The 16,228-nt window shown below is 36.1% G+C and overlaps 1 protein-coding gene across 5 annotated transcripts in view; it reads left to right on the top strand.

The window, feature by feature from the left end:
* The window catches only part of DCUN1D1 (defective in cullin neddylation 1 domain containing 1), a 31,751-nt gene extending 16,312 nt beyond the window's left edge, over positions 1-15,439 (top strand). For 4 of the 5 annotated variants that reach the window (XM_049628527.1, XM_049628530.1, XM_049628529.1 and 1 more), the window contains exons 3-7: positions 1,309-1,477; positions 3,702-3,832; positions 13,169-13,251; positions 13,711-13,807; positions 15,111-15,439. In XM_049628527.1, coding sequence (XP_049484484.1) covers positions 1,309-1,477; positions 3,702-3,832; positions 13,169-13,251; positions 13,711-13,807; positions 15,111-15,190 — 560 coding nt within the window. In that variant the 3' untranslated portion in view covers positions 15,191-15,439. Of the gene's footprint in view, positions 1-1,308; positions 1,478-3,701; positions 3,833-10,150; positions 10,233-13,168; positions 13,252-13,710; positions 13,808-15,110 lie in introns of those variants that run through there. The other variant, XM_049628531.1, reaches the window with a different exon arrangement.
* The last annotated feature ends 789 nt before the right edge of the window (positions 15,440-16,228 follow it).

Consider the following 16,228-nt stretch of genomic DNA (forward strand, 5'->3'; position numbering starts at 1 on the left):
AGAGAAATTACTTTCTTCTTTTCACTAAAATTTCTTCTTAGCCTCTTTATTTCTTCTTCCCTTATCTTCCTTCTTTTTTCATCCCCCATGATCCAATTTGAAAATAGTGACTGGGGGCCTGGATTTTCCCCCTCATTTTTATAAAACTCAGCTGAACCAATTTTAAGAAAACCTGCATAATAATTTTAACAACCTTTGAAGAATTATATTCACTTTAAAAAAGTTAAACAATATATAATAGATGAATAAAGAAAAAGTTAATAGTTTCTCCTTCTTTATTTTCCTCAGGGAACTAATATTTAATAGCCTGGTGTAGGTCCTTCCACGTCTTTTATGTTTATACAGAAATATGTACAGTTTCTTTCAAAAATTTTCCAAAAGTAGGATTATGTTTTATCCTTAACTCACCCCCCAGAGTCAAAAGATATGTGTGTTTTTTATTCCTAGAGATGTTATAAAATCACATACAACCACACACTATATGAGTGCCTCTTTCTCCTTTTATTACATTAAAAATTTTTGCTGTCTGATGAGTAAATATCGATAATTGAATTTTTTCTTTAATTTGGACAACAGATGCGTATATTGTTGAGATTGGGATTGAATTGCAGAGTTTATAGTTTTTCTGATTTTCTCTTAAGAAATGATTGTCATAGTAAAATGAACTTTGCTCTAAGAAAACAAATTCTGTACATAACAGTGTTAATTTATTGAAACAATTTTTGTTAATGTTTATTTTTGCAAATGAGCAAGCGAGCAGGGGAGGGGCAGAGAGAAAGGGAGACAAAATCCCAAGTAGGCTTCATGCCGTCAACACAGAGCCCGATGCAGGGCTCGAACCCACGAACTGTGAGATCATGATCTGAGGCGAGACCAAGGTCAGAGATGCTTAACCAACTGAGCCACCCAGGTGCCCCGATAAGTGTAAATTTAGAATGCCTACTTAAACAAAATATGGATATGTTCAGAAAAAAATCCTTTTTTCCTGTACAGGAACGTCTGATTTTCTGAATGTGTGTGAGTATGGGACATTCTTTCACATGATTAAATGAATCAGTGAATAAGTGGAACTTTTAAATATCAAATGCCCATCTGTGTGTGTGTGTGTGTGTGTATCCTCCTGTTCATCTTAAGATTGCTAGTTAAGGGACAAACTGGCTTTAAATAATATAGGGGGAAAATATCTGTTAGAATATTATCATTTCATATCTCTGATCTATTGTGATTTTTTTTTAATGGAATAAAAAGCATTACTTTTTCTGGTTATAGGCATAACACTAATTTACTATTGCACTGTTATTTTTAAAGATCCTCAAGATGAAAATAAAATTGGAATAGATGGTATACAGCAGTTCTGTGATGACCTGGCACTCGATCCAGCCAGTATTAGTGTGTTGATCATTGCGTGGAAGTTCAGAGCAGCAACACAGTGCGAGTTCTCCAAACAGGAGTTCATGGATGGCATGACAGAGTTAGGGTGAGTATATTATTACCACAGGAAATTAGGTATATTACTATGAGAATTACTATGTAGAACTGAATTGTGTTGTGAATTTTTAAATGTCAGTTTTAAAATTTACCAGCCTACAAACATTGGTATAAATATACTAGTTCCTTCCCATGTTACATAGTTTTCTGGGTTTGTCAAGTTATCTGTGTAGTTCAGCCTATTCCATTTGCATTATACTTTTATCATTTGTTTGTAAGGGGGAGGTTCATTAGCATTAAAATAAATCACTATGCTTTAATATTTAACATTCATAAGTGAAATGAGCAAGCTATAATTCATTTCTCAATGTGAGGTTCTGTGAACTCTGAATTTATAAACAAACTCCTAGAATGTAAAATCTTGGAAGTTATAATCACTTTTTGTTCCACTTATACCTTGACAGCTGATTAGCTAAATGTCTTGGGACCAATACATTAAAAAGTCATGGGTAGAGATTTTACTTACGGTGTCTAGTTGTCTCTATTTAATGAGAATATGAAAAAGTATTCAGTCTATGGATGGGTAACAGGCTGCCCTTTCTGTTTTTAGTGGATGATGAGTAATAATGGCTAACATTTGTTGAACATTCATTTTATTTCAGGAACTATGCTAAGTTTAGTATTTCACCTGCCTCCTCACAACAATTTTGTTAGAGAAGTTGTGTTTATAGACCCATTTTAGAGATGAGGAAAGTGAGGTACAGAGAAATTGTAGAATTAGGTAAGGATCTAATTAAAGATTAGAGTCAGGATTTGAACCCAGGCATTCTGATTCTTGAGCCTGAGGGACATTGTAATCAGTCAGGGGTCCAGACAACACAAAAACCATGGCAGTAATTTGAACAGAAAAAAATTTTTTAAATCATTGTATTGTGTAAAAGGGGTAAAAAAAACTCAAAGGTATAACAGCGGTGGCAGTTGCAAGAAGCTGCTGCCATCCTTGTGGCTGAGGGAAGTGAAGTAGGAAGGAACCTAGAAATCCCTGCAAGGCTGAGATTCAGACCTCCAGAGGGGAGGGTGTGGCTGCTGCAGGAACACGGTGCCTGTGATGCTTGCTTTGCCTGCCACTCTGGTAGAGAAGAAACTGGCTAGAGGCCACTTGCTGCGGAGCCCTGTGAGTTGCCACCATTGGTGAACACTGCTGGGAGCTCCGAGCACACTCAAACCCTTGCTCTCTGCAGAAAACAAACTGGGATAGGAAAAGGTCCTTCTTCCATCCATTCATTGCCCTCTATTGGTAGAACCTACCAGTGAGCCAGCTCTAAGAAAAACTGTCTAACGATTAGTAGTCGACTGCAGATAGTCATGAAATAGGGCAAAGAAGGGTAGGTTTAAAGCTGAGGAGCAATAAATTAATAGCTGGCCTAGACACTGTGTTCTACCTCCCAAGCCAGTCCTATCCTGAACTTGTTGGAATTTTCTATGCTAGGACAGGTTTCATTAGAACTCCTTTTCCATTTGAAACTGAATTCACATAAAATGTAATGAACTTCCAAATCAGAATTGTCATCTACAAACTAATGAGCTGGAAGGTGTTCCAAAGAACATAGAAGGGAAATAAAAGCAGAAATGATTAGAAGGAAAATGGGATGATGGGTTGGTGGAATTCATACAGAGTATTTTTGCCCTCAGGCTATTTTATGGAAAGTAAGATGGGTACAGAGACCCTTTCAGTTCCTTGGAAATTGAACGCAAGTGTAGAAAAAGCTTAATACCGATTTGAGATAACCAGTTGGAGATGGAAGGGGGCTCAGCTGATACTTACTATTAGGCTTTGTATAACAACGCATTTTCAAGGGAATGCTTCCTTCCTCACCTAAGCAAGTGGTGAGGACTTGGACTTGTGACTTGTTACCATGTAAAGAGTATCCGCTACAGTTTAATCTAGTGATTGTTACGGTGATTACCGTACATTCTCATTTGTTCACTGCAGCTGACTCCTACAGTTTGGGTGTGTTGATAGTCCAGTGAATTACATAATTGGAAGTAATAGCTCATTTCTTTTAAAAATAGTAATTCTGATATTGAATCACTCCAGACCTTTTCTTCCTCTAGCTGACCCCATTCTTGTTTATGTAATGTAAAAGGATGAAACTTCAACTAACTGATTTTTTAAAAAAGTTCTGTGAAATATAAGCTGTCATAGGAGTAAATTTAGTCCTTAATTTATAGTGAAAAAGCTAATCTTTTATACTCTTAATTTTACAATGTAGATGTGACAGCATAGAAAAACTAAAGGCCCAGATACCCAAGATGGAACAAGAATTGAAAGAACCAGGACGATTTAAGGATTTTTACCAGTTTACCTTTAATTTTGCAAAGAATCCAGGACAAAAAGGATTAGGTAAGAATTTTTAAAAATTATATTGGTGTCTCAAATATATTCAAATACATTGATGGTGTCACTTTTGATTTGTAGTAGAAAGTTTTGTGTTTTGAGCATAAAGTCATTGTGAAAATACCAATTATTGGAAAACAGAAACAATGAACTTCTAGTTAATCAGAAAATACCATGGACATTCAATAATAAGTTACCCTGGATACCATATCTGAACTACTGATTTTTTTTTTAAGAACTGCAATATAGAAAATAATTGTTAAAATTCTGACATACATTTGTACATTTATCTACTTATATATATTTTATATATTATCTAGAAGATCTTATAGGATCATAGGATCATGAGTTATTTCAGCGTGGATCTGTAGAAATAGCATTGTAAGATTTCTGAGTCATAGAGTGCCAGAGAAATCTATTCTTTTTGGTTAGGACTTATTTAGAAGCTATAAGAAAGAATAAAAGTGATGATTATCATTTATAATTTTAACCAGAAATCTTATCCATAATCTTCCACTGTTAACAGTTTAGGTCAATCAATTTATGCTGTATGTAATATCCATACACTTGCTTTGGGGATGGCTAGGGGGTATGGAAGTAAAAGCTACAGTGTAATTTACAGTTTACCTAGAAAGATTTAATGATAGGTAAGACACAATAATAAACATGTGTGAGAGTGTGTTAGGTAAAAGGAGAAATGAGTAAAAGGAGGAATGGTTGGGAAGTGCTTCCTGGGCAAGATGGGATGTTAAACTAAAGGATATGGTATTTGGCTAGGCAAGGGAAGATAAAAGGTGTTTGAGAGGATGGTTAAGAATGAATGTCTCAAACTTGAGAAATAAGCTTGGCCTCTTTGTAGAAGAGAGAAAACACTGATGTGATGTTAGTGGGAATGCTTATTTGGAGATTAAGTTGGTGAGATGTAAGGCTCGATAACCAGAGGCTTCTTTTATAAACAGGACAGAAATGTTTAAATTGGAATTTGTGGACAATGAGGATGCACTGAAGATTTTGACGATGGCAGTATCTTCCATTGAATGTGCACTTGCAGTGTGCCTGGCAGTGTGCTAAGTACACACGCTTCTTCATTTCATGTTTAGCGGTTTTAAGAGTTATTCTTTCATTCAGTAATTCATCACCTGGCATGTGCCTGCCAGATACATACTCGTGGAGTGCAAGCCATTTTTTTATCCTTATTTTACAGATGAGGAAACAGGCGCAGGAAGGTTAAATTACTTACCCAGGGATGGAAGTGAGTTTGCTTTTGATTTTGAAGATACAGTAGTTGGAGAGGCTAATAGGGGCCTCTTGTACTAATCCTTCTTTATATTTTAAGTTAGAGGGAAAAAGCATTGAGAAAAGGACTATGTGAATAGGGATTATACCGAGGAAGTGGTTGAAAGCTAGTGAAGAAGGGATAAATGTGCAACATTAGTATTGGAGAATTGGCCTGAAGAGTGACTGAACATGATTGAATTGATTGAAGATTTACAAAATATCTGTAAAGCAAAATGACAGATAATGAAGCCTCATTTCCAACTGATTCTTCAGTTTAGGTTGAGTTTTCTTCTTGCAGGAAACTACCTAATTTTGTAGGCAAAATAAGCTGGATGGTTAATATGTAGGGTTAGTTTCTTTATTATCTGTGACCATCAGTTAACTGGGCTGTTTTTTTCTAGTTTCCTCCTTCCTTCCTTCCTTCCCACAAATAAAAATTGATTACAGGTTTTGAATTTACATGTATACACTAAAATAATTATTTTTGTTGTGTTTAGAAAGGTAGCATAATATTTTGATAAGATTAAACAAAATGTTACAAATATAAAATGTTGACTTAAATGGGCTGAATCTATTTCATTAGTTATGTCCCCAACCCTTATTGGAGCACGAAACTAATGATATTTTGGAGTGAATATATAGTTTTGATACTGAATCTTAGTTTTTATTGTATGTGGTAAAAATAAAGCAAAAAAATTTTTACTAGATATTGGATATATTAACATGATAGTAAATTGGAATTTTGGATTATAGGGAAAATCGCAAAAACTGTACAGAATTAGATTTAAAAATTTATTTTATTACCCAGTAAGTATTGAGCTTAAGAAAATTGTATTAATTGTTTAATGGGTATGGAGTTTCATTCTGCAGAAAAAAGAGTTCCATTAATTGGTTGCACAACGATGTGAATGCACCCAACACTCCTGAACCATACACTTAGAAATGGTTGAGATGGTAAATTTTGTTATGTGTGTTTAATCCCACATTTAGAATTTAAAGAAAAAATAGAATATATAACACAGAGTGAGTCCATGTAAAATATGGACTTCAGTTAATACTTGTATATCCACATTGGCTCATCAGTTGTAAGAAATATACCACACTAAAGCAAGATGTTAAAAATAGTGGAAAACGGGGGGTGTGGAGGTATATGGGAACTGTCTGTACTTTCTGCTCAATTTTTTCTGTAAGCCCAAAACTAAAAAATTCTTAATGTAAAAGAGAAAAAAATGTAATAGACAAATCCTAATTTCTCCCTTTGTTTTGCATTGGTGTTGTGTGTCAGGAAATGTAATGACTTGCTTAGTTGAAGAACTTAATTAAAAAGAAAACAGTTTTCTTGACAGCCTTTCTAAGGGCTCACAGGACTCTTAAATTACAGTACTTGGCAGGGAAGAATTAGAAGATCATAGGAGAGGAGGTGAGGCCCAAAACAAATTGGCAGAGTGACAGTGACAGCACTGTGGTTTATTTATAAATAGCTGTGCTAGTTATAATGAGAGCTGGTGTTTTCCATATTTCCTCATTTTCCTTGACACCTGATTTCCTTTGACACCAGGATAGGGTGCTTCCTCTGTCACCGTCTGCTTCAGTCACCTGCCATTTCTGGTAGTCTTCTGAATCTTAAATTAGAAAATTTATGAAATACCTTTCAAACCTATCCAAGGTTACATCCATAGCTGATGCTCATTTAGTTTCTACTTTGGACACACATTGTTTTAGGAAGTGGTCCATTCTTGTCACAGAATACTCCTACTTCTTAACACACAGTTCTTCCTTATGAAGTGAACATCTTTCTTCCACTGCGCTTATTTGTCCTCCCCTGCAGTACGAGGAAGTCTGACCATCGAAAGATTGCTGTCGCTTACCCCTTCTTTTTCTTCCGGGTCAACATTCCAATTACTTTAACTGTTCTTCATTTGAGAAGAGCTTTGTTATTCTTGTTACTATCCCCTCTCAGGCACATTTCCAACTTGTCAGTTTCTCTCAAAATAGACTCTTACTTAAAGCTGAACGTAATACTCTTGAAGGAGGTTGTTTGTAATAGAGAAGAGCACCAGGACTCTGTTCTTTTTTGTGAGACTGTCCATTCTGTTTAGTCAGAAATTACATTTGTTCTTTAGCAACCATGTCATGTTTAGGACAATCCTGAACTTTTATTAGACTAAAGTTCATAGGTTATTTTCTTGTGAACTGTGGTTCAGCTAGAATCTTATGCCTGTGCAGTTGATTTAAAACATTTTAAGATTATTTGCTAGACATTTACTTTATTATTTAGAAATAATTTTATAGAGTGTTTTTAAAGCACATTTTCATCTATATAATCCCATTTAGTTCTTGTAAAAGCCGTTTGAGCTAACTGAAAACCTATTATCCTTTTCATTGTAAAGATGGAGAAATTCATGGTCAGAGAGGCTGACTTATTAAGTTAAGGTCACTTAACTTTAGAGTTGGTAGAACTGGGACTCGGTCTCTGATCTTCTGACTCCATATTCTATATTCTTTTATATTATGTTGTGCTACCTGAAGATATTTGTAAGTAAACAAAGACATTGTGAATAGGATTGTTAATCACCATTCCATCCTCTCATGAGTTGGCAACATTTTGTTTCCTTTACAGACAATGTTTGGATCCAGTCTCAGTTCATTTCCATGTTCATTCAGACTCAGTTCATCACCTTTTATGAAATTCCACGTTGCCCTTGTGGATTTTGCTTGACACTGGGATTACCTCTGTTTGCAATTTTAATTTTACTTTAAAGGGCTTAAGAATTCATTCTGCAATATCTCAGTTTTAGGCAATGCTGTTATTTGCTTGTCTCTTTTTCTCTGTCTTTTTCCTTCTAACTATTGTTGTTGCTTATTACCTAATTGCTCACTTTGCTCTTTTCATATACTGCTTCAGAATCTATAAGACTACTTTTAAAAATTATTAAAAATAAATAATAGTGATAGTAAGGACTCATATATTTATTTCCCAGGCACTGTTCTCATTTAATTAACTCGTATTAACTCGTGTAATCCTTACAGCAGCCCTGTGAGAGTAGGTACTATTACCTTTATTTAAAAACAATTTTTTTAATGTTTGTTTTCAAGAGAGTGAGAAAGTGAGAGAGCAGGGGAGGGGCAGAGAGACAGAGAGACAGAGTCTGAAGCAGATTCCAGGCTCCAAGCTGTGAGCACAGAGCCTGACATGGGGCTCAAACTCACAAACTGTGAGATCATGATCTGAGCCGAAATCAAACGCTTAACCAACTGAGCCTCCCGCGCGCCCCCTATTACCCTTTTTTTAAAAGAAAAATTTCTTTTTTTGACGTTTATTTATTATTGAAAGAGTCAGAGTGTGAGCAGGGGCGGGCAGAGGGAGAGGGAGACACAGAATCCAAAGCAGGCTCCAGGCTCTGAGCTGTCAACACAGAGCCCGACACGGGGCTCGAACTCACAAACTGCGAGATCGTGACTTGAGCTGAAGTCGGACGCTTAACTGACTGAGCCACCCAGGTGCCCCTACCCTTTATTTTAAACTGAATTGTATAGAGGTGAACTCAGTTACCCAAGTTGCCTTAGCTAGTGGTAGAGTTGGGATTTAAGAGGCTCAACTGTAAACTCCTATTTTAAACCACTTCTCTTTAGCTAGGCTGTTCTCTTTGTCACTCAGACAATTCTATCTAAAGGGCAGTTTTTCCTCTACTTGTGGCAACTGACATTTTATCCCTATACAATCTTTTTCTTTTTTTTCTTTTCTTTTTTTTGAGAGAGAGCAAGTGGGGGAGGGGCAGAGAGAGAATCCTAAACTGGCTCCGCACTGTCAGCTCAGAGCCTGATGTGGGACTTGAACTCACGAACTGTGAGATAACCACCTGAGCTGAAATCGAGAGTTGGATGCCTAACTGAGCCACCCAGGTGCCCCAAACTTACTAAATCTTTTCAGGTATTCCCTTTTCATTGGAAAATATTTTTATCGACTCGTTAGTCTGTGAGCATGAAGTCAGGGAGCATTTTAAGTCTGTCTGGGTGAGTTTGTAAAAAGTCTTCACAAAAATGATTAATTTTTGAGTCTTGAAGAATGAGTGTATGTTTCCAAGGCCAAAAGAAAAAGAAGCCACGTCTGTTGTGGAGCGATGGGCAAGTTCAGTTGTTCAGAGGTGAGCGACATAGCACCTTTGAGGAACTGCAAGTAAATTCATTTAACTGGAAGTTGTAGATTTTATCTAAAGGCAATAGAAAAATAATCGCAGAGTTTAAAAAAAATTTAATAGACTTTATTTTTTTAGCTGCTTTAGGTTTACAGCAAAATTCAGTAGAAGGTACAGAGATTTTTCTATATACCCTCTGCCCCCACACATTATATAGCTTCTCCCATTATCAACATCCCTCACCAAAGTGGTACATTTGTTACAGTGGTACCTATTTTGACACACCATTATCACCCAAAGTTCAAGTTTACATCAGGGTTCACCCTTGATGTTCTACATTCTGTGGGTTTGGACAAACATAGGATGACCTGTATCCATGACTATAGCATCATGCAGAGAAGTTTCACTGCCCAAAAAGTCCTCTGCTTTGCCTGTTCATCCTTTCCTCCCTCCTAACCCCTGGCAACCACTGATCTTTTTAGTGTCTCCATAGTTTCCCTTTTCCGGTATGTCCTACGGTTGGAATCATGTAGTGTATAGCCTTTTCAGACTAGCTTCTTTCACTTAGTGATATTAATATGCATTTGTTTTCCTCCATGTCTTTTCATGGCTTCATGGCTATTTTGTTTTAGTATTGAATAATATTCCTTTGCCTGGGTGCACCAGAGTTTATATAATAATCTGTCTGTCTACTCAAGGACATCTTGATTGCTTCAAGTTTTGGCAATTACAAATAAAGCTGCTGTAAACTTCCATGTGCAGGTTTTTGTGTGGACATAAGTTTTGAGTTCATTTGGGTAAATACCAAGGAGTGGCTATTGCTGAGTCATATGGTAAGAGTATGTTTAGTTTTGTAAGAAACTGCCAAACTGTCTTCCAAAATAGCTGTGCTATTTTGCATTCCCACCAGCAATGAATGAGAGTTCCTGTTGCTTCACATCCTCGCGAGCACTTGGTGCTGTCAGTGTTTTGGATTTTGGCCATTTCAGAAGGTGTGTAGTGGTATCTCATTGTTTTGAACATTGAAGAATTTTAACATGGAAGTTACACCACAAATTTGTATGTCTAAAAGGTGCATATGAAAACACTGTGGTTCTTTAAAAGGAGTGGAGGCAGAGCAAGAGGAGAAGTGATTGGTTATGAAGCTGTGCGGTGATTTAGCTAGACACGAAGAGGACCCTCACGCTGGCTCTGCCAGTAGGGATGGGGAAGAGAGAGAGATTTAAAAGGTACTTAGAAGCCAAAATGAAAGAACTCTGACTGGAAGTGTGTGATGAGGAAGAAAGGAGTTTATCAATTCTGAACACCTTTAGGGGACATTTGGAAATGTGTAGGGGTGTTTTTTGGTTGTCATAATGACTGAGGTTTCTTCTGGCATTAGATGGGTGCTAAATGTTCTTCAGTGCATAGGGCAGTTATTTACAATGCGAAATTGTGTTTCATTGAGAAACCCTGTAGGGTGATGACATTGAGAGAAGAAATAAGCAGGTCTGTAGAGGAAGATAATGAGTTCAGTTTGAGCTCTGTTGAATTTGAGCTGTTTATGAATACCCAGTTGAAGTTGTCCATAGGCAATTAGATATATGGATCTAAAATACAGAGATACAAGTTTCAAGATTTAGGAGTTGTTAAAGATAATTGAGTGTCTAATGTGAAAAAAGGCAAGGGTTTGAAAAATCTACAGGGATTATAAGTAGTTCTTGCTGACACACCGTATCACAGAACACCAACATCAAGTGGATGAATGGAAGAAGGGGACCCAGTAAAAGAGGATGAGAAAGGACAGAGGGAAATAATAGAGTGCTATCATTAAAGCTGAAAGAAGTGACCTTTCCATCTAGGAGGCATATTCAATTTTGTCTAATATGGCAGACAGCCAAATCAAGGAATAAAAGTGTTTATTTGGTAGAGATTACTTTCAATCTAGTTTATGGAATTAAAAAGTGTGTGGGAGGTTAGGAAATGGGCAGTGAATGTAGATTACAAAAAGTTAACCTAAACCTTCATACATGATACACATACACTTCTACCCTTGTCAGATTCTTTCCTTAGTGTATCACCTGACAAATGGGCATTTATAGGGTGTCTCATGGTTTGTAGTTACTTGATTATGTCTGTTGTTTCTTATCCTTATTTTGTGAAAATTTGTTGAAAAGGAAAAAAATGGTAGTACTAGTAATAAGCTTAGTTCTCATAAGTTTAGTGCATTTGAAGTGAAGAAGGAAAGCATTAAGCATGCTAATAGCCATTTTACTGCACCTGAAGCAGACAATTACATGTTTAGTTGGTAGAGAAAAGAACAAAATTAAAGACCCTGGAAAGAATATTGTCTATAGAGCTTTGAAGTCTGCAGAGATTAAAAAGGCATTATGGTTAGGAATTGGTGGCATGTTTCTAGTTTTCTTAAAACCTGGGGATCTGAATTTGACTTCTAGACATGCATTCAGAAGCACATTATGTATAAGAGTAGAAGACTCTGTGTACTGTTTCAAGATTTTCTGTGAAGGGAGGGAGAAAAAGGGTAGCTAGTTAAGGGGATGAGACCCCAAGAAAGTTCTTTTTAAAGGGAGGAGCTACAACCTGAGCGTTTCTTTGTGAAGCAGGAAAAGGCAGAAGACAAAGCAAAGTTGAAGATGTAGGGAGAGAGTAAAACTAATCAGTAGACAGGATTACTTGAAGAGGCAGGATGTATTGAGAACATTGGTGTTAGGGGCTTATCCTTGGATAGGAGAAAAAAGTGCCACCTTTTCCACTGAGTTTGAAGGAAGACATAATGATGGATTCGAAGGTAAGTAGTACATTTTCACATGGAACTGTAGGAAGTTCATTCTTTCAGCGGTTTCTGAATGCCTACTGTGTGTTTCAGTCTACTAGTTTGGGGATATTTTGTCCCTATCCTTGAAGAAGTGAAGGTCCAGTGAAGAAGGGGAATTTTTTGCTTTATGGTCTTTATATTGTTTTTTGAGGTAAAATGTGAACCTCTTTGGAGTCTTTACTAGTCTCATGGTTCTTCGATTATCAGGAGTGTTTTAGAGATCATTATCTAAAAGGACTTTTACTTGGGATATGATTTTTTCTGACCCAGAAATGTAAATTTACTCATAAAAAGCTTGATACTTTATCTTAATTGGTGTAATTCCTTGAAAGTGATCATAGGTCTTTCTGTCATGACAGGTATGGTACTTTCATGTGGCAGTATGGTTTCACTCTGTTCCACATGCAGTTAAATAGCCATTTATATCATCTTGATCAAACTTTTAAAAAAGCAAATCTTAGTTGATTAATTTTTAAATCAATATTCTTAATGGTCTCTGAAGTCCAGGATCAATCATTGTAGATAGCAGTCCTTTGCATTACAGCCTGAAGGTGTACATCAGTGGTTCTCAACTGGGAGCAGTTTTGCACCCCAGGGTAGCTTTGGCAGTGTCTGGAGACAGTTTTGGTTGTCACCACTGGGAGTAGGGTGGAGCTTTGGGTAGAGGCCAGGGATGCTGTTAATGTCATATAGGACAGTCCCCCACATCAAAAAATTATTTGGTCCCAAATGTCAAAAATGCTGAGGTTGAGAAACATTGATGTACGTTAACATTTTAATACTTACAGTCTAGTTAAGTATGCTTCTCTACATTATCTAATTTAAACTTCAGAAGCCCCCCCCCCCCCCCATGAGGTAAGTGGCATTCTTTTTACCCTGAAGGGTTGTTCATTGGTGAGGGAGACAGGATACAAACCTTAATCTTACCTCTGTATGAAAATTTGAAAACCTAAGTATTTAGGAAAAAAGCTATTTATTCATTCATTCATTCATTTTATTTATTTATTATTTATTTATTTATTTATTTGGCTATCTTTGGTCTTACCTGTTTTTTTTTTGCAGGGATAAATATTCATGGAATTAGAAATACATAATTTATTTTTAATATTACAGATCTAGAAATGGCCATTGCCTACTGGAATTTAGTGCTTAATGGAAGATTTAAATTCTTAGACTTATGGAATAAATTTTTGTTGGTAAGTTCATGTTTTCTGCAGCTCATCTTTTCTCTGCATTTTTACTCTGAAGATAATTAATATTATTTATTTGTTTTTAATATTTATTTATTTTTGAGAGAGAGACAGAGTATGAGCGGGGGTGGGGCAGAGAGAGGGAGACACAGAATCCGAAGTAGGTTCCAGGCTCTGAGCTGTCAACACAGAGCCAGACACGGGGCTCAAACTCACAACCGTGAGATCATGACCTGAGCCGAAGTTGGATGCTTAACTGACTGAGCCACCTTGGCTCCCCTAAATTAAAATGTTTTTTAAAGCATGACTAACTCAGAGCATGTAGTAGACACAGAATGAGAAATTTGATTATCATAGCTTGATTACACAGGTGGTTCTGCATTCTTGAATTTAGCATTGTTTAGACTGATGTTTTGAAACTTTTTGGTGATTTGGATGTTATTTGCTTATTTTTTTAAAAAATAGGAACATCATAAACGATCAATACCAAAAGATACTTGGAATCTTCTTTTAGACTTCAGTACAATGATTGCAGATGACATGTCTAATTATGATGAAGAAGGTAATGAAAGTTTTTCCTTAATTTTTTTTTTTATTTCTTTTATCACACACTCTTGACCTTCTTGTCTACATCTGTTTTTCTTAGAGTTGGGATTTCTGTCTTCTGATTTTTTGTGCTCTTATGAACATATAAAATGTCTTTGTCCTCTTTACCAATCTCTGTTCTATTTCTTTAAATACCAACTCAGTACTCCTGTCTTCCAGAAAGGCGGAGTAGTTTTCATGCATGTTTTAGATTTTCAGTTTACTCATTACTCTTCTTACTGTCCTTTCTATTTTTGTGTTTTTTATTATCTGTCTTGTCTTTGAATTTGATTGTAAACTCAAGTTTAGTGACTTTGTCTAATTTGCAATGCACTTCAGCTGTCTACCATAGTACTACTGACATTCAGTAAATGTGATATTTGAATCCTACCAATTGAATGCTTTTCTGATATTTTGTCTTGTGTATAAAAGATGGTGTTACCATCTACTACAAGTGATGTGCTTTTGTCTTTTGAGAGGTGGCAGTGATCTGATTTCTTCACATATACTTATGTAGCCTCCTTTGAGAATTAGCAGGATGTGTTTTTGAGACTGTTGAATAGAGGTAGTCTTTGAGAAATCTCCAATGACCTTGGCCTCCTTAAAAGTGTCCTGGAACTATGTAATCTAACCAGAGATAATATTATTTTTTCTCTTTGTTTTCATTATGATGTCTAGTCTTTACTAATAAGTGAGAAATGTCTAATCTGATGATAATTGTGCTTTCTGTTAGGCCTTACACAAAACTGGAGAACTTTCTGACTTGGAGGTTGGCATGTGGATGTGTAGAGGCATGCATATCTGCAATTTAAAATCTCTTAGCAATTTGTTGTCCTGAAATAGGATAGAGTTTGAGACTTGCTGTTAATTTCCCTTGTAAGTTTGCCACAAAATGCCTGGAAACTTTTTTCTTCCTACCTAACTATGCTCTCAGTGCTGGCAGCATGCCATTATAGCATGGCCATTTCTTAGGCTGCCAGTTTGGGGGCCTTCAGAAAACCATATTATTCATTGATTACTAGGAGAGTTATCATTTATTATTCAGGGGCTAATCAAGCATTGGAATAATAGAGCAGAGAGAATACAAGAACTATGTTAGGTAGGAACTCTAAAAAGCTAGAATTTTGGGAGTGTTCTCAGTGGGAATATTTGTCATTTTTAATGACACGCTTTAACTGTTATAGGGAAGGCATTTTAAAAGTAAAGGATTCTCTTAAAATGTTAGCCCTATTTCTGCTTTTCTTTCTTTCCCTTTCCCATACTTTTTTTTCTTTTTCCAGGAGCATGGCCTGTTCTTATTGATGACTTTGTGGAATTTGCACGCCCTCAAATTGCTGGGACAAAAAGTACAACAGTGTAGCACTAAAGGAACCTTCTAGAATGTACATAGTCTGTACAATAAATACAACGGAAAATTGCACAGTCAATTTCTGCTGGCTGGACTGAACTGAAGATCAATCCTCACAATTCAGACTGAGGGTTGTGTCAAAACTTTAAGGATACATCTTGGACCATATCGTATTTCATTCTTCTAATGGTGGTTTGGGCTTGTCTTCTAGTCTGGGCCGCTCTAAACATTTATAATTCCAACATTGTGGATTTCATCTTATATCTGTGGACCATCCTAGTTTATTCTCCCATAAGTCTTAGGAGCTTTATGGTGATTATTTTGAGGTTTCCATTCTTGCATAAAGCACAATGCTGTCTTCATCAGAAAACAGTTTGGCATAAGAATTAAACATATGAACATCACAAACAATTTATAAAAACTTCTTAAATATATGCTTTGGGCTAGTTGCAAAGACTATGCTGATAGCACTTCCAATGAGAGTGATATATTTAAGTGTACCGGATCTGGAATGGTGTTTTGGTTTGGGGGGATTTTTTTTTTCCCGGGCAAATCACATGTATTGTTGATGTGAGTAGAGTAACTGATGTCAAAATAACCAATGTGAAAAATTTTTAGGATAACTTGGTGTGCCTACCTGAAAAATTTATTGTGTTTCAGACCCTCGATTTCAAAAGGTTCCACAGAACTAGTCTGCACTTACCTTACCCATGTTTATATATAGTTGTCTTAACAGGGAGCTTTTATTTAGAAAATGTCTGCATAATGTTAGATTCTACTCCTGTCTACATTATGCACTACATAATTGGATTTCATTATGATTTTGAAATGCTTATATGCCTGTCGAATAAGTTAAACTATTTAATTTGTTTTGAATGTTTTAGAGTGCTACACAATACAATATTCTAAATTTAGGCATGAGGGTTTTATTTTTTGTTTTGTTTTTTGGTTTTTTTGTCAGCGCACTATGGAACACAAATGAAATTCTCTTAATTTATAAGAAGATAGTAGGAATTAAATTTTGAAAATGGTTGTGATGAGCCATGAAGT

The sequence above is a fragment of the Panthera uncia genome, chromosome C2, assembly GCF_023721935.1.
Source record: "Panthera uncia isolate 11264 chromosome C2, Puncia_PCG_1.0, whole genome shotgun sequence".
Classification (NCBI taxonomy): domain Eukaryota; kingdom Metazoa; phylum Chordata; class Mammalia; order Carnivora; family Felidae; genus Panthera; species Panthera uncia.